We start from the raw sequence: 24,620 nt of genomic DNA on the forward strand, positions 1-24,620 counted from the left end.
CCAGGCGAGCGGGGGCGGGGCCTCGCGCCGGCCTGGGGCTGCTCTTAGGGCAGGGCCGGGCCGGAGCTGGGGACACCCGTCGCCGCTGCCGCCGCTGCCGCCGCCAGCGCTTCGACCTCTGCCTCCGCCGCTCCGTGTCGCCACCATGAACCAAGATCTTCGCAGGGAGCGGGAAGCCGCCAGCTTCAACCCGGAGCTGCTCACGCACGTCCTGGACGGTAGCCCCGAGAACACCCGGCGCCGCCGAGAGATCGGTGAGGGCGGAGGGCCAGTCCTCCCTCCTTCCCCGAGCGCGGCTCCAGACTCGCTCGATGAGGAGTCGCGGGGCTCTGTGGAGCATAGGCCGCAGTGCCTGGCTCGGCTTTGGGGGAGCCGGGACCCCCACTCCCGGGGCCGGCCTGTGGCGGGGTGAGGGGTGTCGTCCCTCCCGAGGGGGGCATCTGTGCCCGCGCTCCCCAAACCCGCTGGGATTGAAGGAGGTGTCCCGGAGCCCTGCATGTCTGTCTTCCTCTTGATGCCCTCTCGCTCCCTTCCAGAGAACCTGATTCTGAAGGACCCAGACTTCCAGCACGAGGACTTGAATTTCCTCACTCGCAGCCAGCGTTACGAGGTGGCTGTTAGGAAGAGTGCCAACATGGTGAAGAAGATGAGGGAGTTTGGCATCGCAGACCCAGAGGAAATCATGTGGTTTAAAAAGTAGGTATGCCTTAGCCTAGACGAAGTCCCCAAGCCCAAGCCTTAATTTATAAAAACGCACAGCCCGTCGTGTCCTTTTTCATCGTGCTCGGCGTTGGAAGACGCACACTGCGTATTTTCACCCCACTTTCAAGTGATATGTGTGAAAACTAGTGTTTACTTTTGTATTTAAGGCTTTTAAAGGGATGACGTTTGTAAAATGGTGATCGCGAAGGGAGAGGCTGCGGTTTTCATTCTCAGGCATCAGTACCAATTCCTTTGGCCCAGACATCTCAGTGTAGAGTGATTTAAATTGCAGATTTGCCTTTGCTCTTTGTAACAAGGAGTTCTGCTAAATTTAGAGGCTGAATTCGATTTTTAGTTGCAAGACCAAACAATATTTTGGAGCAATAACAGATTGTATGTCCATATGAGAGTGTAGAGCTTGAGTTTAAACTGATGCAATGTGGGGTACAGGAAGAAAATGAGTCAAACTTCAGAGTGACTATAAAATATTTTAAGAACCTAGCATTCTTAAATCTGGTGGCAGTGTTATTTAAATGGCTCTCCCAGCATAAGAGACCTCCTAAAGCCATGCCTTGGTCCTAGTGCTGGAAAGAGTATGTACTTTTTCTTTTTCCAGACCGTCCGTTTTTTATCGTGTTTTGTTTCTTAATTAGAAATAAAATAAGCACTTTTTTTTCCCTTGCCTTTATCTGAATGAACACTCACTCTAATTACATGATCTGAGTACAAGATTTCTTTGGCCTGTATCCTCTCTTACACTTCTCATTCATTCCTGGGCACTTCCTTTTTTGGGGGGTTTCAACATTTTAGAAGAATTCCATTATTTTCATCAGTAAAGATGAAATGATACGAATGGTGTGTATTCAAGAGCCAGAAAAAGGGAACGTGTTACAAGTTCTGCCTTAATGTAGTGGTAGAGATTTCTCCTTTATTCTACTGCCTCTAGTATGTTTGGTATCTGAAGTTTTTCAGTCTGACCTGGTTACTACTGTTAAGGATGAAATCATTTACTCTGGCCCTTCAGACTGCCCTGAGAATTCCTTTCCCTTTTAGTCATAAAATTATGATTTGCTTATTTTTAGTGGCCCAAATCGAAGTATTTACCAACTTCCAAATGTTCTTTTTTACTTTTAAAATTTGTAACTCACGGCTGTGAGAATATTCAGCTAGAGTACCTCCTAGAAGATCATGTTTCTGAATCACCTGAGTTGGGTTTTAGGTAAACTTCAAAAGTGTAAGATTTTATCCTTTTTTAAACAACCCCAAAAAAGAGGGTTGTTTTGTTTTACTTTTAAGTGGTTGATGCAGTGTGTTTCAGAATTGATTAGATTTCATAATCAGTGGTGGTTAGAGTGTAAGCAGAGTTGAGTGAAGTCACAATGAAATAGAGCAAATTCCTTTATGTGGCCCAGGACACGAGCCAGTTGTTTTACCTATCCTTTTTAATGCTACAGACCTTGCTGTTTGGGGAATATAGAGTACAAAGGTGTTTTGGTTTTGGTTTTTAAAGATTTTACATATTTATTTGACAGAGAGCACAAGTAGCGGGAGCAACAGGCAGAGGGAGAGGGAGAAGCAGGCTCCCGGCAAACCGGGACCCAGGGATCATGACCTGAGCCAAAGGCAGCTGCTTAGTGACTGAACCACCCAGGTGCCCATAGAGGACAAAGTTTAACACACTTTTTTTTTTTTTTTAAAGATTTTATTTATTTATTCGACAGAGATAGAGACAGCCAGCGAGAGAGGGAACACAAGCAGGGGGAGTGGGAGAGGAAGAAGCAGGCTCCTAGCGGAGGAGCCTGATGTGGGGCTCGATCCCATAACGCCGGGATCACGCCCTGAGCCAAAGGCAGACGCTTAACCGCTATGCCACCCAGGCGCCCCTTAACACACCTTTTGACATCCTTCCAGGATCTCTAGGATAGGATAGGACAGGGGGATCAATTTACGTAAGAGAAAGGGATTGAAAATTAGTCTTGGCAGTTACTGAATGCCATTGAATCCAAGCCCACCAATGATTGTGGCTCACACTTGGGTTTCACGTACCACTAAGAGAGAAAAAGTGCTGCCAGCTAACTATGACATCCTGTTATTTGTGAGATGCACCTGATTTCTTAAATGCTGAGATGGGCGGGGGGTGACGCCGGAACTGGTGATAGAGTAATATTTCTCTTTCAGGGGATTTTGAGCATTTACTGGTTTCTTCATAATTATTTCTCCTATCTCAAAATTCATGTATGGGAATATCTTGAAGTTGATGGAATATTAGTGAGATACTGTGCGTTTTCTCAACTTGAGCAGTAGAAGAACTGTTCTCTCCAGGACTTGTTGAAAAAACCTTGCTGTTTGGGGAATGTAAAAGTTGTTTTCCTAATCTCTCCTGTAATTTTGTCTTTTAACTATCCTGTTTACTATGAAAAGAAAACTCTAAAGTATTTTTAAAAGTAATATAAAATTCTAATGAGGATCAGCCATGGTTTTTGTTACCCTCCTTAGGTTTTTAAAGCTGATTCCTTGAAAAGCATCTGCAGGAGGTATTAAACATAATTTAGAAACAAGCATTGAGATTTTGTTCATGAGTTGATTTTCAAGTATCCTCAAAAGAATCTCAGTATGTTTATTAACATAAATATTCGACAGTCTTTGTTTTCTGTCTTCTATTTTTCCCTCTGAGTTTCCTAGGATTATATTGTGTCGGTATTGTTATTTCAGATAACCCCACAGTCTCCTCACTTCCCTTACGGGGAATAAGAGTCTTATGTGGCCACCATTTTTGACGCCTAAACTACGGCTTCTCTTCCTCAGAAATTCTTGGAAGTTCGTTTCCTCTTGTAGTGAAATATAACTGTTAGGAAATGCTGTGGGGCTCTTGCCTTTGAAAAAATGCTGTCCACATTTCTCTACCTCATCAGGCTTCTGACTCCGACGTCAGTGAGGCTGGGCGTTACTTCTCTACCGTCCAACAGCAGTAAACTCCTGTTGACCCAAGTTACTTGGAAGCTAACTCACTTCTGTTCATACCCCTCCTTTCTCCTGTTGCTCCCTCCATTCAGTTTAAATGGACATTCAAGGGGCGCCTGGGTGGCTCAGTCGGTTGGGCATCTGCCTTCGGCTCCGGGCGTGATCCCAGGGTTCTGGGATCGAGCCCCGTGTCGGGCTTCCTGCTCTGCTGGCACCCTGCTTCTTCCTCTCCCACTCCCCTGCTCGTGTTCCCTCTCTCACTGGTGCGCGCGCGCTCTCTCTCTCTCTGTCAAATAAATAAATAAAATCTTTTTTATAAATAAATAAATTGACGTTTGATATTGGCGTAAAAATTATGGAACCTCTGGGTTAAAAAGGCGTTTTTGATGTTCCTTGGTTGCAGGCATTCCTTAGATGTTTCAGTCTGCCCCCAGCACCCCTGAAAGGTGATCTTTGAACCTAAAGGTGGTAGGATTGGTTTTAGGGCCACCCTAAAAGTGAATTGGCAGTCTTCCCCCGCTTTCTTTTAATTCAGGCTGTGCTTACTGGACAGACCAAGACAAACTGGTGACACTGCTTCCTGTTCTTTCCTTGAGGAGTCGTGAAGGTCACTTAGGTGATACTTCCTTTGTACTCCGAGCTCTTTATGGAGATAGAACAAAACAGACACCCGCAAGGTATTTCACAGTGTAGCCAAGGCTGACTAGTGAATGTGATTTGTATTTTAACTATTTCACAGATTGTGTTTCATGAGAAAATAGTTGAGGACAGAATTTCAGTGTGATTGGAGTTCCGTAACCTGGAGTGAGTATCAGAGACATCAGAGATAAATGTTTAACATTCTCATGTTTCTACTTACCCATCTGTGAACTCTGAAGACTTGCTGAGATCTGTGGTTTGGCCCTGGAATGTATTTACTAACCTGGATGTTTGCTTTGGTGTTATCTAGGGAAAGATTCAACTATTCTTTAGAAGTTTTGTTAAAAGCTCTACAAATAAGTGTTCTGTGGAGTTCCTTTTGATTTTCAAAACAAATAAAACTTGAAAATAAAGCAAACACACATACTCCAAAGAATCCAATAAAACCGACAGATGACACCAACAAAACCAGAACAACCAAAAGGGATTTTTAGGCTACAACTTGGGTGGAGTTTGCTTCCTTGATGAAGTGTCGAGTTAAAGAATTCGGGCCCTGAATTGACTTGGGTGGGGAGGGGATAGATGCCACTGGATTTGGCCTTCCAGGTGGGAAAATGGTTAATTTTACATTTAATTTCTTAAGAGAAGGGTTGAAGTTTTCCCAGTCTCAATCCTGAGGGCCATGGTTGTGTGGCAAGAATGGATGGTAGAATGCAGTTTCTAGAGTAAGGCTGAGATCCTTTTTTTTTCTCTCCTGTAGAATGCATTTGGTCAATTTTGTGGAACCTGTGGGCCTCAATTTCTCCATGTTTATTCCCACCTTGCTGAATCAGGGCACCACTGCTCAGCAAGAGAAATGGCTGCCTTCATCCAAAGGACTCCAGATAATTGGCACCTACGCCCAGACGGAAATGGGCCACGGTTAGTCCACATTTGAGGGTCAGTGGGTAACCCACCTCAGGACTTAAACTGATAAATGACTCCTGATGTTTGGTTTTTCCTGCTGCTACACTTTTGGAATTTTGTCTTTCAGTTGTTAAGCCTTAAATAAAATTCAGCTTCTCATTTTCTCATAGGTCATTTCCCCATGCACTGATCCAAGACTCTAGCCTGAAACATCCTTCATTGTTGCTTCTAAAAGCCTTTTTGCCCTTGCCACATAGATCCCATTTGAATGGCTGTCGAGCAGTTTGGGAAGATGGGATTGAAAATGTGGCAAAATTGTGTTGGTGTCTAATTATAAAAAGAGACCTTGTTGGAAATTCTTTTTTTTTTTTTTTTTTTTTAAAGATTTTATTCATTCATTCGACAGGGAGAGAGACAGCCAGCGAGAGAAGGAACACAAGCAGGGGGAGTGGGAGAGGAAGAAGCAGGCTCTCAGCAGAAGAGCCTGACGTGGGGCTCGATCTCACATCGCTGGGATCACGCCCTGAGCCGAAGGCAGACGCCCAACCGCTGTGCCACCCAGGCGCCCCCTTGTTGGAAATTCTTGACAGCGTTAATGCCTTAGCAATATCTGGAAGTTGCTTCTCTGCTTTAATGAAGGGAAAGATAAGGATTTTAAGGGGGGTAGAGGGTTAAAGCATTTAAGTGTCTTTTTCTTTTGTTGCTGCCTAGCCGGCTTGTGAGGCAGTTCATGATTCTCTTCATTTCTTGACAGCAGTCTTTTTATTATACTTTTTTTTTTTTTTTTTTTTTTTACATATTTTGGACTTTGTATTGCCAGTCATTCTTGGTTAAATTGTTCATAAAAATGGGGCACCTGGGTGGCTCAGTTAAGTGTCCAACTGAGGTCTTGATCTCAGGGTCGTGAGTTTGAGCCCTGCGATGGGCTCCATGCTGGGCGTGGTTTCTACTTCAATTGTTTATAAATGGCCAGCTCCTTTCAAAAAGCTTTGTGTTTCGTCTTTTTTTTTTTTTTTTTAAGATTTTATTTATCTATTTGACAGAGAGAGACAGCCAGCGAGAGAGGGAACACAAGCAGGGGGAGTGGGAGAGGAAGAAGCAGGCTCCTACTGGAGGAGCCTGATGTGGGGCTCGATCCCAGAACACTGGGATCACGCCCTGAGCCGAAGGCAGACGGTTAACAACTGCGCCACCCAGGCGCCCCTGTGTTTGGTCTTAATGTGAAGGAGGTTTGTTTTCATAGACAAGGCCTTTGGCAGGTTTGGGGGTTTTAATTTGAGCTGCCCAGTCTCATTCCCTAATTTATCGTAAGGCTTCCATTATGTAAATAATAAGGAAAAGAGGAAGAGATGCAAATAGCATGAAAACTTCATTTTTGTATTTGATTTGGTGCTTTTGATTGGTGAAGTGGTTTAAGAAAATGCTCTTTATCATAATCCCCATGAGAACTGCAGATTCTGGCTGTAATGTCTTATGAACACCCTGCCAAAACGTCCAAGACTTGCACTTCGGGGTGGCCAGTGCTGAAATAAGCAGCCCGAAGAAAGGTTTCCTAAGGGAAGAAATTTAACAGTCATAGAGGTCTTCCTGTCTGGGGGAGGGAGGGAGGGAGAAAGTGTGTGTGTGTGTGTGTGCGCGCGTGCTTTGTAATCTTGAAATAGCTTTGTGGTACACAACCCTCCTTTTGTTTAAGTATGCATCAGTGTGGAATTTACTTGACTACAGTCAGTGCTATTCATAGGAGGCATAAAGATGTAAATTATTCTGAGGCTAAATGTGTTTGATATGTATGTCTCACTGGTCTAACCCTTCTGCTTCTATAAAGTACATTGTAAATGTATATTTGCCCTAAATTTTGAAAGAGGAAGAAACGAGGACTTGAAGTTTCTGGTCTAAGGAGCCCAGAAATTGGACTGAGGTCCTGTGTTGTTCTGGGTGAGTTTGCCTTTTTGTTAGTTTTCTTTCCCTTATTGCTTCTCTTTTTCAGATATTTTCTTGTTTTTGAACCAACTTTGTCTTAATCTCTGTATTTTAGAGAACAGAGTTGTCAGATTAGGTCTCGTTTCTCACTAGAGTCTTGTCCGTTCCTGTTGGTGTTTGTTGTGCTTCGTCCACTGCTGTTCTTTTCTGGGGCACCAGTTTGTCGGTTAATTCGCATCCTGTGACAGTATAGCCTTGTGTAGAATAGTAAGTCCTTCGACATCAAAGAGACTGGAAATAGAGTGACTTGTGCAGATGGAGGTTTGACGGTTCAATCTGGAAACTTCGGGATGTTGACTGGCCCACAATGATTGTCTCAAGTGTCACGGAAGCACCTATAACTTTGAGTTCGGGATTCTTTCAGCTCTAGGTAGCTGCTGAGAAGTGAGGAGACAGCATTGCTCAGGCTCCTTCCAGGATCCTGAAGAGTCTTGAAATTCAGTGCCCTGCACGAAGTCTCCATCACCTGTCTTCTGTCTTCCCTCCTCTAAATACTCGCCTGTCTGTAGAGGCATACACAATCCGCACGCATTTGGTCTGTGGGTCTGTGAGCCTTATTTATTCAAGGGCAGAGGTCTGGGCTGTGGGGCTCACCCTCTCCCGGGGGTTCTGGTGTTGAAGGGACCATCTGTGGAACGTGGTCCAGCAATAATAATCCTCACCGTACATTGGTCCGCCTCCCAAAGCAGGTGGTATGTTTGGTCTTCACAGATACTTGGTCACTTCAGGTTCTGGCCACTTTATAGCAATTCTCCTTCCTTTGTTTTCTGCTGCTGTTGTTCAGGAAAATAGAGCTTATACAATACGCATTTACCATCCTTGAAGATTGGTGCAGTGCCTGCGCCGTCCCATCACCAATACTCAAATATGAACTGAAGCACTTCTCTTCCTTTGAAACTTGAGAAATAGATGGTAAACATGATTGTGTAAGTCCCTAGTCTCTCTCCCCTGTATTTGCACTCCCTGTCTCCTGTCTCTTTCTTCCAAGTGAGTCTCTTCCCTGTTGGACTTCCCATAAGACTTGCTCCGTAGGTTTTGGGCTATACTGATTTCCCGCTATGATTATTATTAACAGTATTTCTTTGCAAAATCTATGCCCTTTGGGGTTATGCCTTTGGAATATCTTTCTCAGAAGTAAATTACTGCGTTGAAAGTAGTGAACATTTTATAGCTTTTGTTGCAAAGTTTAAGGCTTCTTGAAACACAGAACAAGTCTATAGTATATTCAGTGAATTATTAGTGTACCATGTCTCCATAAACCCCATCAGTGTGGTTACTTTAATTTTTTTTTTTTTTTGCTACTTTAATATATATCTAAGAGTTAAAGTTTTAATTTTCCAATGCCAGTGAGCCTGGATGTTTTGGCTTACTCTCTGTATTTCCTATATATAAACTGGGTTTTACTCCTTTGTGTATTGATTGACTAGAATCTGTACATTGATCTTATATGATTATGTTGTATCCTTCAAGTATTTTTTTTTAATTGACTTCTGTTTTGTTAAACGTTTTGGCCTTATGTGTTGATTGCATCCTTCTCTGAATAGGTATACATTTTTTTCCCCATATCTTGGATAATTACTCTCTATTTTCTTCCAGCTTTTTTTGTTTGATTTATGTTTAATGTTTTGACTTGTATATGATAGAGAACAATGAATGAATCCCATACTGTTTTTATGTTTAACTAGTAGTTTTTCCCCATTGTTCTTTCCAGTTCTTAGAGTTTTATTAATAGTTTCAATTTATTTCTGGAACCTTAAAATATGTTCTATTGATTAGTCCCTTTGTTTTTCTCCTAATGTCATAAACATTGGTTCGTTTTTGTTTTGTTTTTTTTAAGATTTATTTATTTATTTATTTGACAGAGACAGAGACAGCCAGCGAGAGAGGGAACACAAGCAGGGGGAATGGGAGAGGAAGAAGCAGGCTCATAGCGGAGGAGCCTGATGTGGGGCTCGATCCCGTAACGCCGGGATCAGGCCCTGAGCCGAAGGCAGACGCTTAACGACTGCGCCACCCAGGCGCCCCTTGTTGTTGTTTTGTAAGATATTTAAAAATCTGATGGGATAAGCAGATAAGCCTGCTGCTTATCCCATTTTAAGACCTAAATATTTGGTGTTCTTGTACACTTACTCTTCTAGGCGAATTCCGATCTTAGTCAAATTCTAAATTACATTCTGCAGGAATTTCAAATCCGTGTTACATTAAGTCCTTGTATTTCTTGGGAAGTATTATCTTTATAATGATAAAGGACTGACTTCTCCATCGGGAATTAGCAATTTCGTTCCCGTTAAGTATAACTTCTTGTATTCATCCTATTAGGTATTGATATTTTTTCTTAGTTAAATCTTTAATATCCTGAGCTAAGTTACTTAACAAATTTTAAATATTTTGTTGTGTTTGTAAATTGCTTTTCTTTTTACTGAGGTTTTTGTTTTAAGCGCCCTAATGGATAAGAATGCAGTGATTTTTTTTTTCCTTAGAGCCTACAGCTTTTCTAAATTCAGTTTTATTGATGATATTTTGTTGTTAATTTCTTAGGATTATAATCATGCTGTCCATGGAGGTGCTATTTTAAGTCCTTTGTTTCTTATGTATTATTAATCTAATCATTTTGTCCTCAGCATTGGCTGCCAGCCCTGTGTCATATAGAGGTAGGCACTGGGAAGGCCTTTTGGTGTTATGGTTTTAAAAGAATTGACTGTAGCACTCACCAAAGTAAAATGTTGGCGCTTTGTAATTTTAAAATTAATGATTTAAAAATAATATATAATCTTTATCATGCATATATAACCAACTTTTTGCAATGAATACCTGATTTAAGTAAAAAAAAAAAAAAAAAAAAAAAAAAAACAACCTGTCCAGGTCACTTTCTCCTTGTAACATGTCTAAATTTCATCCACTTGTGAATGATCCTTACCCTAGTCACAAGAGACCTCTTTCTCCTAAAAACATTCTTCAGTCTCAAAATGGTTTCTGATTTCAGTGGTTTACCCCTGCCCTACTCAGTGTATTTTGTGGTAACCCTGGCGTGTGTTATTCGGTGACCCAGCACACAGCTGCAGACCCCTCCTGAGAGTCTGATGGGCTGCTTCAGAGTGGCCCGTCCCCCCGCAGGAATTGCTCTGGGTTCTGGTAACGCCCAATACTCTTTCAGCGCTAAAAGTGGCTGGTCCCGTGCCACAGGGTTCAGTCCTGGTTCCGCTAGTTGCCTTCTCTCGGGTCCCAGGTGTACATTGATTTTTCTTCCCGGCACCGTTCTTTTAAAAGCTAGAGGCAGTGGCATTCCTGTTTGTGAGGTAAAAGCACTCTCTCATCACGCCAGTGTGTTTTTCTGGAGGATTTCCACTATTTTTTTTAACTTTTTATTTTGAAATGATTATAAATTCATAGAAAGTTGCAGAAATAGCACAGAGAGGTTCCATGGATCTCTCTACGCAGTTTCCACCGGTGCTAATGTGTTACAGGGGGTTTCCCTTTGCCACTTCCAAGGAGAGCTGCTCTAGTTTCGGCCTCTCTCCTTGGTCTCTCTGGTGTCCTCCTCATTGTGCTCAGTCCCGGTTGCACTTGTACGAGAATTTCCCCAGCCAGAAGATGTGATTAGGTGGTGGGATTCTTGTCCTCGTTGTGCCATTATCTTCCTGACCTGAAAGCGCTTAACTCACCTCAGCCTAATTTCTTTATAAAATGAGGAAGTGGGTCAGTCTTTGGTTTTTCTGTGATTGGGTAACAGCACAACCATGCAGTCAGAAGACGTAGCCGATCAGCCCTCACTGCGTGCCCTGGTTATTTTCCTCCTTACCCTCTGGACAAACTGAGAGATTTCAAAACTGAAATGTTGAGTAGGCTAATTTCTCAGATAATTAAAGAGAATAATAAGAGCAATACAGAGTCAGTTAAGTTAAAGCTGGAAGTTCAGTGGGATGCCAGTGATGTGTAACAATAACGAAGGCGTATCAGTCTACTTTCTATTAGAAATTCACACAGAAGTCTAAGGCGTCTGCAAATTTAAAGTGGAAAAGAATGGCTTTAGAAAGTGGATTCAGGGGCACCTGTCTGGCTCAGTGGTAAAAAAAGTAAATGGATTCAGACTTACTACAACTAAGATGTTTCTTATCATTAGTGACTATTCACGTGTAATCGGCTTGTTATGCATGAATCTATTGTTTGTAATGATTATTATGGTCTTTACTAAAAATTGCATGTCTTTTTTATTTCTGGTATTAATCATTGGGTGAAGAGTGCTGTCAATTTTTGTATTACATTGTTTCAGTAGGGCATGGCTGGATATTTGTGACGAATCTGAATGAAATAACCAGATTTAAAAAAAAAAACAGATTTATGTAAGGAATGGGGGTCTGTGCTGGATGTTTTATGGACAAACATGAACGATTCCAGCCTAGAAGCATTATTGAAATTGCTTCTAGGAAAGCCTTTTGTCCAGGAGATACTTTGTCTGTCTGAGAGAACAAAGTTCTCTTGCCTCACCTTCTCATCAGAATCAGTCATTGTGCAACTTAAATTCTCCATCCCATACAACCTCTTCAAATTTTTTATTCCCTTTGATTTAATTGCAAGGCTGGACTCCACTGCCTGCCTCGCATGTTTGTGCTGCACAGGCTTTGGAATCGGTAGCCAGTCCTCGCCAAGACCGATGAAGCGCTGAGGAGCGTAAGAAAAAACTTCCCACCAACTTAAGAAAAATGAACTTAGCCAAGAGTTTATTAAAGTAATACAGAAAGGGGCAGTGCTCCCACCCATGATAACGCCCACCCAACTAATTCATACTTAAGAAGGTTTTTTTTTTCTCCTTCCCCTTACTCTGTTCACATTGCTGAATCTCTCACACCTGATGACTCTTCTCTCAAATGCCCATCCTTGGTGTTTCTTCGAAGTTTTGTGCACCGAGGGCGCCCTGAGCCTCTGGATCTCCACTTGGGCATGTTCTTGCCTACTTTACTTCACCAGGCAACCGCAGAGCAGCAGGAGCGCTTCTTCATGCCCGCCTGGAACTTGGAGATCATTGGCACTTATGCCCAGACAGAGATGGGCCATGGTATGGTGCGTTCAGTCTACCTTCTGGGTTGGGCGGGGCTCTGCAAGCTTAGCCTACGTGGAGAGCCCACCGCGTGTTAGCAAGGGCATATCCACGTACCGTGGTCTTTCCGCAGAAGCCAGGTTTTTCACATACACAAGTCTTGGCATAGACATCGCTTTGGTCAGTGGAAATAAAGTTTATCACAGAGATATGCTGATTGTTCTTTCTCATGATTCCCCTTCAGTGGGTCAAGAATTACAAGTCAGGATTTATTTTACTGCGTGGTTTGTCAAGTTCATTGGCGTTGTGTAGAATTTGTGTGCATGTGGAATCTGAGCCCATCTTTCTTTCTTCAGTACTATTTGATTACCTTTCCTACGGATACCTTCATGAACTTGCACAAATTCCAGAAGGAACAGATTGGTAGTACAAGTGCTCTCCGACTTGCTTGAGGGAAATGAGTGGCTTGTATAACCATAATGTGAGCATTTTATACTTTGATCTTTTTTGTGCCTCAATTCAGTAAATTCAGTCAAGGTCTGAAGGTAGCTTGGCCAAAGATTATGAAAAAAAAAAAAAAAGATAAGTCGTATTTCCAGGCAGTCGGTTTTGGAGGGAGTGGCTGTCCCTGTTAATCTGGTCTGAATTGGTGTCTCTATTTGCTGTTCATTTCCATCTGTCTTTTCTTTTCCTGCTTCAGGGTTTCAGAACCACTGATCTAATGTATATTTGCAGTGTGCTCCTCATTTCTGTGCAACTCTATCTTAATTTTATAGCTAATTTGGCTCTTGGTGCTAAGTTGTATTTTACAGGATTTTCACAAGACCCAGGGTGGAGTATTGTTTGGTTCCATTGTGCATTTGCAAATATTTTGTCATTATCTGTTCTGTTACTTCTTTTCCTGTAACAAACGTCTTTGGTGAAAGTGCCTGTCTCCTTGATTCTCACACGTGCTCAAGAAGGTTGTGGATCACACATGAAGTGGCCATTTCTGTTCCTCAACTTGGAAGTTTCTAAATGTTTCAAAGTTTAAGTGTTTAATGAGGTCTGGAATTATCTGAGAAGTTCGGGAAAAGGTTCTCAGCATTTGCTTCAGGATTGTATTATTAGAGGGAGTGTCTCATAGAACATTTTTCCATAACTGTTTTCAAAGAACTTTGGCATATTCATATTAGGATATAAAGCATGAATCTTTGTCCATCTCCAGTAAACATGACACTGGGAACTCTTCCTTGTCACGGTAACGAACCAGCCAGCATCAAAGTTAAGGCCTGGCCTTGGAAATCGCAGCGTGCACTGGGACCTTATTACCGGAACTTTAGAAATTTTTTTAAAAAGTCACTGTTCCGGGTCTTTTTCTCCATAGTAGTGATATCTTTTTAAAGTCTTGTTTTCCATTCTACCAGTCACTCTGAAATAAGTCTTCAATTTATAAGAACTTTGGCTGGAGTCTCTTTCTGTCCCGTTATCTTAGTCTTTGTGACTAGAGAAGCCCGAAACATTGAACTGGTGTGTAGACGCCATACACGAGTTGAAATTGGCACACTTTAACTTAGAGGTGTTATTTTAAAAGGGCAGTTACCTTCCCTGTTATTTTCCTATCCTATGATCTTGTGAAAATACGATTGTAAACTGCCTTTACATTTTCTTTTGGTTGATCTCAATAGAGGTGCGTTAATTAAAGTATAGAAACAGAACATATGCTTGACATCTATATTTTCCCTCGATAGGAACTGCCTGGTTTGAGGATAGGAAATGATGGGGCCCCTGGTTCAGTGGGTAGAGCCTGTAACTCTTGATCACGGGGTCATGAGTTCGAGCCCCATGTTGGGTTTACTTTAAAATATATACATAAGGAATTATGTATCTTGGTTATTACCTATCTGTAGCACGTCTACAAATGTGGTGTTGCCATTAGGTTTTGTTGTTCTCTGAGATACTAGAGCTGAAAGGATAGGGCAGGAGATTTTACCCTGTGCCTGTTTGTTCCCGTAGTTTATCCAAGGTGAATGTAACTTATTTCCTTAGGAACTCATCTCCGAGGCTTGGAAACCACAGCCACTTACGACCCTGAAACTCAGGAGTTCATTCTCAACAGCCCTACTGTGACCTCCATCAAGTGGTGGCCTGGTGGACGTATGTGAATTTTTTAGCATTTATTGGATGTTTTGAAGAGTCACTGCGAGATTGTGTTGGGGTGTGGAGCTTATATGAGAGTATCGGTTTGAAATACAGGAAACACTCTGGAGGCTTAGACTCCCCTCAGCTGGTGACAGTGTCTTGCAGTGCCTGCTCTCTTGTAGACCTTCCTCCATTCACAAGGCACAGAAAGGATGGCTGTCTTACTCTCTCAAGTTTTCATCTGAACATTCCCATCACTAGCACAGTTTCCTTAGTCACCATTTAAAGCAGCTTAGTATTCCCCGTGTGGTTATAAGTAATTTAAATGTAAATAGCCACATGTGGCTAGTGGTCACTGTTTTGGAAAGCACTTCGTTAAGGGAGAAAAAGGAAATAAATTAATGTTCTTATGGTTATCCTAAAAAAAATTTTATGTAAATGAATGAGAAATAAGTAGAAGAGAAAGTAAAGTCTTTTTTTTATTTTTTTACTTATTTTTTTTTAGTAAAGTCTTTTTTAAAATGAAGGATTACTATCAAATCAACAATACCTTAAACTCACAAATATTATAGGTCAATAATATCTCAATAAAATGTGTATAAAAGCTTACATATATATACATATATATTATAGGTCAATAATATCTCAATAAAATGTGTATAAAAGCTTACATATATATATACACACATATATTATAGGTCAATAATATCTCAATAAAATGTGTATAAAAGCTTACATATACACATATATATATATTTGGGACGAAGGATTGCTTAGGCAAAACACAGTAAATTTTAGTGACTATCAGCTTATGTGAATTTCTTTCTGAAAACTGTGTGTGGTACTGTCATTAAGTCTCTTGGGTACACTTTATTGATGGAGGCTGGTATTTAACATATGGTTTTTCCCCATCTTTTATTTCTGTCCTTTGAAAGTGTTAAGAAAGTTTGCTCACTGCTCTCTCCTGTTCTCTTCGATGTTACAGTTGGCAAGACTTCAAATCATGCAATAGTTCTTGCCCAACTCATCACTAAGGGGAAATGCTACGGATTACATGCCTTCATCGCACCTATTCGTGAAATTGGGACCCATAAGCCTTTACCAGGTTAGAATTGTTCGTCTGCTGTTAAGATGAAAAACTAAACCGTCGCTTTCTTCTGCAAAAACTGTAGCACACCACGAAAGAGGCCAGGGCAAGCCAGGAATTGCTGAACATAACCACCTTATGACTTTCCTTTCATCTGTGGTAGGCATTACTGTGGGAGATATCGGCCCCAAGTTTGGCTATGATGAGATGGATAATGGCTACCTGAAGATGGACAATTACCGTATTCCCAGAGAGAACATGCTGATGAAGTACGCCCAGGTATAGTGAGAGGAGCAGAGGTGTCAAATATGGGGGTTTTGGGGGCTGTTGATAACCACGGGGTTGCAAGGGTGTGTTCTTTTAGAAGGTAATAACATATTTTTACTTCTGATACTTCTTTTATTAATGACAGTGAAATCAAAAGCAGTTGGCAGATACAAGGAACATATTCTAGTTTGCTAAACCAATAGGTCTCAAACTTTAGCATGCGTTAGAATCACCTGGAGGGCTGTGTAAAGTAGATCAGGGTGGAGATGAGATTTTGTATTTTAAGCAAGTTCCCAGGAGATGCTGCCATTCTGGGGACCACCCTCTGAGAATCATGAGCACAGGCTGCCACTTGGGTTTAACAGAAGTTAGCATCAGTCCCATGTTCTTTGTCCAGGTGAAGCCTGATGGCACATACGTGAAACCTGTGAGTAACAAGCTGACCTACGGGACCATGGTGTTTGTCAGGTCCTTCCTCGTAGGAGAAGCTGCTCGGTGTCTGTCCAAGGCTTGCACCATTGCCATCCGATACAGCGCTGTGAGGCACCAGTCTGAAATCAAGCTGGGGTAAGGGAGTCATCTGAGATGGGCTCAGTGCTTAAGAATACCTTTGACCCCATTCAAATATCAAAATTCCCAAATGTGGTCTCGAGACGATGCATTGGCTATGCAAAATCAGTTAAGGTGGCAGTGTGCTGGGTCTGCTACTTAGAAACTAGACTTCCTTTCTTAAGTAGAAAGATGAGGGTAGCCACCTTATTTTTTTTTTTTTAAGATTTTTATTCATTAATTTGACAGAGAGAGACATCCAGCGAGAGAGGGAACACAAGCAGGGGGAGTGGGAGAGGAAGAAGCAGGCTCCTAGCGGAGGAGCCTGATGCGGGGCTCGATCCCAGAACGCTGGGATCACGCCCTGAGCCAAAGGCAGACGCTTAACGACTGTACCACCCAGGCGCCCCAACCACCTTATTATTTTTAACCTAAGAAAAAAAGAGTAATGTTATTTGAGCTCTGTAAATGAAATGTTCAGGGGCGCCTGGGTGGCTCAGTTCGTTAAACGTCTGCCTTCATGTCGGACTCTGGGCTAGTGGGGATCCTGCTTCTCCCTTTCCCGCTGCTCATGCTCGCTCGCTCGCTCTCTCACTTTCTCTCTCTCTCAAATAAATAAATAAAACCTTTTTTGAAAAGATAAATTAAATGTTTAGAACACTAAAGGCAGTTTGAAAATCCTAATTCCTCCTAACAACTATGAAATGGGTATGATGGGGGTGGCATGACCGGGACTCCCTGTCGTGTTCATAGCCATAATTTAGTCTTACTGCTTTTTACTTAAGTGTGACTCCCTGATGACCTTTTTAACTCCTGTAGAAGGAATAAAGAAATCAATAAGAGCTGACCATCTAAGATGTCAGATAATTAACCCTGTCCATGGGGTCTTCTCCAAAATTGTGGTGAAAATAGTTTATCCAGCCATCTAGTGTGTTAGACTTTATCATTGCCTTCCTTCTGTGAATTTAACTTTGATTTTTTATGTTGCTATGAGATACAGTTTCCTCAGTCACACTGCGAAGACTAAGATAGACACGAATTTCACAGCTAGAAAATTCTGTCCGCCTAAGGGGTTCAACACGGTGGAGAACATGGTTTTTCCGTGGCCAAACAGCCTAGATTTCAGTTGAGTGAGGATCTGCCACATATTTGCTGTGTGACCCCAGGCAGGTTCTTAACCTCTTGTTTTCTCCTCTGTGAAATGGGGGAGAATGAGAACTATCCAGTATGTCAGAGTATTTAGACCAGAATCTGGTGCATGTTAAGTTTTATGTAAGTGTTTACTTTTGTTCCTTCTGTGTCCTTTAGTGAACCAGAACCACAGATTCTGGATTTTCAGACCCAGCAGTATAAACTCTTCCCCCTCCTGGCCACGGCCTATGCCTTCCAGTTTGTCGGTGCGTACATGAAGGAGACCTACCACCGGATTAACGAGGACATTGGCCAAGGGGATCTGAGTGAACTGCCCGAGGTATGTGTTTACTGCTCCGCCCTTGGGCACCCTTCTGTTTGATATTTGCCTGTTGAATTACGTCCAAAGAAAACTACATGTGGGGATTTCTTGAGAAGAATCCATGTACTCTCAAAAGATACAGCCATTTTTTTAATTGAAAGTGAATCTGATATGAAGATATGTGGGTTTTGTTTTTAAGTTTCCGAAGTACTATACCGTGTGGATCATTTATTAATCAAGGGAATGTAAGTCGTGACTTTTTTGTCAAGTGGAACAGTGTGGAAGGGAGCGTGGGAACAGTATGAATTCAGGCCACTGAGGTGACCGTGCTTCGGTTTGCGTGCGTGGCAAGTGATGTGGTGAGTGGCCAACGCTGTTAGGTGAGGAAGAGAGGGCTTCCTGTGGCGGCTCAGACCGTCGGCGCCACCCTGACAGCCTGTGCTCGCGCCTCCAGCTCCACGCCCTCACTGCCGGCCTGAAGGCTTTCACCTCCTGGACAACTAATGCTGCTATCGAAGCCTGTCGGATGGCGTGCGGCGGACATGGCTACTCTCACTGCAGTGGCCTTCCGAATATCTATGTCAATTTTACCCCCACCTGCACCTTTGAGGGAGAGAACACCGTCATGATGCTGCAGACGGCTAGGTGAGAACCTGATGTGTGCTTTATCCGTTGTTACAACGTTTGAGGGGCGCCCTGGTGGCCCAGTCCGTTAGGCATCCGACTCTTGGTTTTGGCCCGGGTCGTGATCTCAGGGTCCTGGGATCAAGCCCGGCATCGGGCTCCACACCCAGTGTAGAGTCTGCCTGGGATTCTCTCTCCCCTCTCCCTCTACCTCTTTCCCCCACCCGTGCGCATGCGCTCTCTCGCTCTGTCTCTCAAATAAATTAAAAAAAGAACATTGAGTCCTCTTCATAGTTCCTATTCCGATGTTTGCTCTTCATGTTACATTTGTTCTGAGAGATGTGGTTTTGCCTCCCATCCCAACCCTCTGGTTTTATCTTGTGGTTGACCCAGCAAGTACAAAACACCTCTCACATTGCTTAAAGTCATTGTAAGAGTTTATCTCCATGTCATGAGAAGCGTAGTTACTGAAAGCATGTGCACTGGTCATTTTTAGGTTCCTGATGAAAAGTTACGACCAGGTGCACTCAGGGAAGTTGGTGTGCGGCATGGTGTCCTACTTGAACGACCTGCCCACCCAGCGCATCCAGCCGCAGCAGGTGGCGGTGTGGCCGACCGTGGTGGACATCGACAGCCCTGACAGCCTAACGGAAGCGTACAAACTTCGTGCAGCCAGGTTAGCCCCCCTCGGAAGCTGAAGTAGGTAGCTGGGAGGGCTCTCGGGGCTGGGGCCTGAGCACTGCTCGGCATTTTCTGCAAGCTCCAGTTTTCTTTCATTTCTTAACAGATTGGTAGAAATTGCTGCCAAAAACCTTCAAAATGAAGTGATTCACAGAGAAAGCAAGGAGGTAGCATGGAACCTAACTTCCGTTGACCTTGTTCAAGCAAGCGAGGTCAGTGACAGTTCTCCCTTTTTCTCTCTTCTTCCCTCTCCATCCTTCATGCTGCCCCAACCCATTTTCTTAGTGCAGAAATCCTTGTTGCAGTGCAGTGAATCTTTTGCAAAGGTTCTCTCACTCTCATGTTTTCTTTTTATCTAGGCACATTGCCACTATGTGGTAGTTAAGCTCTTCTCAGAAAAACTCCTCAAAATTCAAGATAAATCTGTCCACGCTGTTTTAAGGAATTTATGTCTCCTGTATTGTCTATATGGAATCAGTCAGAAGGCAGGGGATTTTCTTCAGGTGAGTATTTTCTGAATTTAAGTCCTTTTTTTTTTTTTTGGTAGAAAAATCTTTGTGGTCTACTTTCTAGTTGTGTGTGTGCGCGTATATGTGTCCGTATACATTTGTTCGCTTGTTTTCTCTCTTCTAGGGAAGCATCATGACAGAATCTCAAATTACCCAAGTAAATCAACGTATAAAGGAGTTGCTGACTGCGGTTCGCCCAGATGCTGTTGCTTTGGTGGATGCATTTGATTTTCAGGATGTGACACTCGGCTCCGTGCTTGGCCGTTATGATGGGAACGTGTATGAAAATTTGTTTGAGTGGGCCAGGAAGTCCCCACTGAACAAATCAGAGGTACGAAAAACAATGTCTTTTCACCTTTTGAAATTCTTCATTTGAATATTAAGGCAGGAAAGACCTCAGAGGTGACTCCTCTGAAAGTTTTGGTGGCTCCTGTGGCCTCTTCGGACAGTCACTTTGAGTAGCACATTCAGAAGGAAACTGGCTTGTTCCCACAGTACGCAGATCTTTCGTCTTCTTGACTACTTAATAACTAGTGGACACGTTCAAACAGGTACAAACACAGAGTACCACAGTACACCCCCCTGTACCCTTTGTCACACGCCAGTGACTAATCTCATGGTCATTGTGTTTCACCTGAACACCCCTCCCCCCACCAGCTCCCCTGGGCATTATGGTGAAACACCCAAGATAGCAGATAACTTTATCCATGGATATTTCACTGTGTATCTCGAAAAGATAAGGACTTTTTAAAACCTGACCACAGTGCCATTCTCCCACCTAAACAAGAATCATATCGTGAACTACCCAGTCAGTGTCCACATCCCCCAGTTGACTCCGTTGTTTTTTTTTATTTTTCCCCCCTTCAGTGTTTTGGATCACGATCCAAATAAGGCTCCGGTACCTTCTCAGTTAAAAGTATGCTCGTTCACGCTGCGGGCTCCTCATCAGTCATTCTTTCTTTCTCCCTGCCCGCAGGTCCATGAGTCGTACCGCAAGTACCTGAAACCACTGCAGTCCAAGCTGTGAAGGGTCATGGTGACAAGGTTCATCCGCTCCAGAAAGCAGCTGACTCAGCACCCCTCGCACTTGTCACACAGATCTGCTCGGAACCTTTACCAAACTCAGAGAGCTATAGAGCAAATGATAAATTGAGCCCTTTCCTCTTTCTATAAATGAAGAAAAAAAAAATGAACAGATTTCAGAGATTAAATGAAAAAAACAGATGTGTTTTAAGTGCAATTAACACTGCCGGAGACCTGCCAGGCATCAGAAGGAGCTTTACGAGCTGCAGCGTGACTTCCATCCATAGTGCTGCTGACCCCAGTAGGCCAGGACTTTGGATAACTCGTAGAATTTAACTACTGAGTAGTTAATTATTTTCACCTCTTAATTGCTAATCACTGGATATATAAGTGTTTTTAAGCAAAGGTATTTTTTAAGGGGGGTAAAGCCCTTCCCACCTTTTCTGCTAAATGTTCTACCACTCCTGCCATGGGCCCTGGCTAAGAAGCAGGACTCAAGAGAAGGGATTCGGGGAAAGGAACAAATCAGGAAACTTAGCTGAGTGAAATGTGTGTCTGACACAGTGACACGACTTCCGCCTGTTTGCCCCTCTTGGCCGACCAAATAGTTGTTTCCACCTAACTGTTCACAGTAGCACCTTCCCGGCAGGAGTTCTTCAGCACAGGCCTAGCCCAGGCTCACTGTCCCGTGTCATTAGGAATTAATCTTCCTTTCGAAGGATCCCTAAATCATCGGTGCGGTAACACAACAACTCAGTCCCAAACTTCTTGGGAAAGGGCAAGAAGCAAAATTATCTCTGCATTTGACTTTTGGCCACTGACGGCACCTCCATCAATGATAATTCATCTCTCTCCCCCTCTCCCTGTCCTGAAAGAGATGCTAAGAAAGGAGAAGGGGTCACAGTTCCTTCGTAGTAGAATTGAGTATAGGGAGAGCTCTTAGTTCGGTTACTGTGACTGTGGTGGCCCTACCCACTGGATATTCTGGAACAATCCAGATTTTCTGTATTCTGCCATTTGTCATAAGCCGTTAACAATGCTTGGAGGTCACCGTGTCTGGCAGTACAAAGATAGAAGCATCACTCACGCCACCTCTTCTGCCCAGGAGTACCCCAGGAAACTCTTGACAAACCATGTCTTCTGGGTTTTGGATATAAATCATAGAATCAGTATAATCATCGAAACTGACTAATGGATAAATGCAAGTTCCATAGACTTACTTATTGTACATTGGCTTTATTTTCAGTCTGTTTCTAAGAGCTTGATCTGAATTGTGACATCGTCCTTTGAGCTGAACCTAATTTACACAATCATTCTACATTTAAAGGTTAAACACGTACTTCCTAATGACGTTTTTTCTTAAAATCTATGTAAAACAGCATCACTTGATTTTTTTTTTTTTTCTTTTTAACCTGTTAACTGTATCTGTGACATCTGTCTCATGAAACCAATTCTAGAATCAGTCTTGAGAATGTAGTCTAATTCAAGGGAAGTGTTATTCCTACCTTGGGACCCAACGTAAAGTCTATCCCACTGAAACCAGTTATATGAGACTTTCCTGGCCAGCAGAAGTACTGTCTGTTGACACAAGCCTTAACCCTTCCCCCAAGAGAGGAACTTGCTTTAAGCTTGATGTTAACAAGCACTCTGTTAATTTCTTCAGGATATATCTTGACAGTAATTCAGATTCTTGGAAATAACAGAGTAAATTGCTTAATATTGACCTGTTAAATGTAGAATTGCTTCAGAATTAGTGGTTAAATACCTTATTCACAGATGACCATCTGTAATTGGGATCTGAGCGGGTTTGAACTAACACCCACCTAATCCAACAGCATAGATCTGGGATCTCTCCAGGCAGGTTTGAGCAAGTTGTAGACACTATAGAGCCCCCTTCAGTCCAGCGCCTTGAGTATTATTTACAAGTGAATTATCTGATATTTGATACTTTTTTATTAACATTGGGATTTTTGTCTTGTACTTTATTCACTGTAACCTAGAAATCCAGTAAAACCGCCCTAATTTGTAATATCACGAGGAAAAGAGAATGCCACATAATTAAACATGAGTTTAAGTCACGAAGAATCTTAAGGTCCAGGTTTATGAGGTTATCAGGTGCAGGTAACACTAAGAACAAGACAAAGCGCGCTCTCCCCAGCGGAGAAACGCATACTTGTCTCAGCGCTCAGAGCTGCAGATCCAGTTTGCTCTCCCGAAGAAGCCAGGTCTCTGCTACAGATAAGGTTGGTTCTTTTGCGAGCCGTTTTCACAAGTACAAAGATAAATTTCAACCTACTATTCTCTAAAATGAGAAGTGATAAGAGAATTAATGATAGAAGCCTTTTTTTCCCTAAATACTATGAACCAAACTCAAAATTGGAATTTTGAGGCTTAATACAATTTTGCTATTTGTAGTGGATGAAGGTTGAGTCTTCCTGAAGTGTCCGGAGCTCTACTTTGTGCTCTACTAGTTATATAAAGAGGACTATTTCAGTGTTTGAACATTAGTGGCCTCAAAGCACAGTTGGTTCCAAAGCCTTTGGGGCCTTCATATTCTTGGCTTAAGAACATAGCAGTGCTAAGTATCAGCTTATCTTCAGAACATTGACTTAATTGCTACATTAACTATATTCACATGCCTTCGGAGAACACCATGTGTGTGATTTCAGATTTCATAGACCTGGAGGCATTTTATAGATCCTAAACATGCTAGGTCTTAATTCTTGGGTTTTCTTCAGTGCAGGGCTTTGGTTGGACAAGCATGACCAGTTCAAATTCATGGGGAACAGAAATTGTTTAGATGGCTGTGACTCTCCATCCCTCTCGCCCTTCTGAGCCCCTTCCGTCTTATTAGGAAGGAAGAGATGAGGTGCAGGTGTGCACACCTGCTAATCTTTATAAATGTGGTAGGTGTGCTCGGGATCATAGGTTGCCTTCAAGCAGGACATGGGTGGTTCTACCTGAGACCAAGAGTCTCTTATTGATTCTCCTTACTCAGATAAAGATTTTGATCATTTTCATGAAATAATTGCAAAGGTCATTTCAGCTACGTATTTACTACTCTGTTCTTGGAGGATTCGACCAAGTCACACTGTAAATGACTGAAATGACTTTTTTTTTTAAATACCAATAGACTTTTGCTCTTAGCTATACACACTAAATTCTCACTACCTATTCCTGTGCTCCATGATGGTAAACAGAAACATGAGGAATCCTTAGAGTTACCAGGTGTTAGCTGTTGCAGACCCGCAAATTCCTAGGTTCCAAGGGTTTTTTGTTCCGTTTTTATTTTGCTTCAAATTTATTTGGGCCACTGGTACCTGCATGGCTCAGTTGGCTAAGGGTTTGCCTTCGCCTCAGGTCATGATCCTGGGGTCCTTGGATCGTGCCCCAAGTCAGGCACCCTGCTCAACCGGAAGTCTGCTTCTCCCTCTAACCCTCCTCCCTGCTTGTACTCTCTCTCTCTCTCAAATGAGTAAGTTTTAAAATGAATACATTTAACTGGGCCATTGATTATCTTAGGAAGATCATGAAAAATTGAGGAGTGATTATAAGAATTCTGAACCAAAATAGGTGGTTTTGCCACAATACTGTTGACTGGGTCATGGTTTCGGTAGCAAACATATAACCTTCCACATAATGTTCAGACTGCTGACTACTTTGTAAAACACCATTTTATTTCCAATTGCTGTAGATTCAAGGAAATTACTTGTATTCTTCAGAGTGTATAATTCCTTGCTACCTTTTCCTTTTTACTGTTAGGGTTTGCGTTTGGTTCCCACCCCCACAAGATGCATTTAGCATGTATTGTTACCCATCCCTGGCTGGACCTGTCAGTGGAAGTGTGAGTACCGAGGAGGTGCACGGGTCCAGAACTTCTGAACCATGATTGGACATCTGTGACCCGCCAGCCCTGCTTGGCTTGGGCTGCGAGTTAGCCAAACCATTACCCCCTTTTTCCTTTGTAAAATTGAAAAAATCCTTAATAAAACCTGTGGTTAACAACGTGTTACGTGCCTTTATTGGGTGGCAGTGTCGGATTCCATTCTGGCTCTGCAGCTTTGATTTTCCTTTCTTTTTTTT

General features: G+C 42.6%; 1 protein-coding gene across 4 annotated transcripts; it reads left to right on the forward strand.

Moving 5' to 3' along the window:
- Window positions 1-3: 3 nt before the first annotated feature.
- ACOX1 (acyl-CoA oxidase 1) lies at window positions 4-24,544 on the forward strand. 4 transcript variants are annotated; one of them, XM_045814003.2, is made up of 14 exons: window positions 4-254; window positions 537-696; window positions 5,063-5,223; window positions 14,252-14,359; window positions 15,330-15,449; window positions 15,595-15,710; window positions 16,096-16,265; window positions 17,556-17,718; window positions 18,155-18,345; window positions 18,821-19,000; window positions 19,112-19,217; window positions 19,365-19,508; window positions 19,639-19,845; window positions 20,491-24,544. In XM_045814003.2, the coding sequence occupies exons 1-14, from the start codon at window positions 146-148 to the stop codon at window positions 20,539-20,541; spliced, it is 1,986 nt and encodes a 661-aa protein (XP_045669959.1). In that variant the 5' UTR covers window positions 4-145; the 3' UTR covers window positions 20,542-24,544. The 4 variants fall into 4 exon arrangements, with proteins under 4 accessions (XP_045669959.1, XP_045669958.1, XP_045669961.1 ...); XM_045814002.2 differs by lacking the exon at window positions 5,063-5,223 and adding an exon at window positions 12,081-12,241; XM_045814005.2 differs by lacking the exons at window positions 4-254; window positions 5,063-5,223 and adding exons at window positions 9,810-9,839; window positions 12,081-12,241 and having other exon boundaries at window positions 556-696.
- Window positions 24,545-24,620: the final 76 nt, after the last annotated feature.

This window comes from Ursus americanus, chromosome 23 (assembly GCF_024610735.1).
Source record: "Ursus americanus isolate L20-20 chromosome 23, mUrsAme1.1.p, whole genome shotgun sequence".
In the NCBI taxonomy this organism is placed as follows: Eukaryota; Metazoa; Chordata; class Mammalia; order Carnivora; family Ursidae; genus Ursus; species Ursus americanus.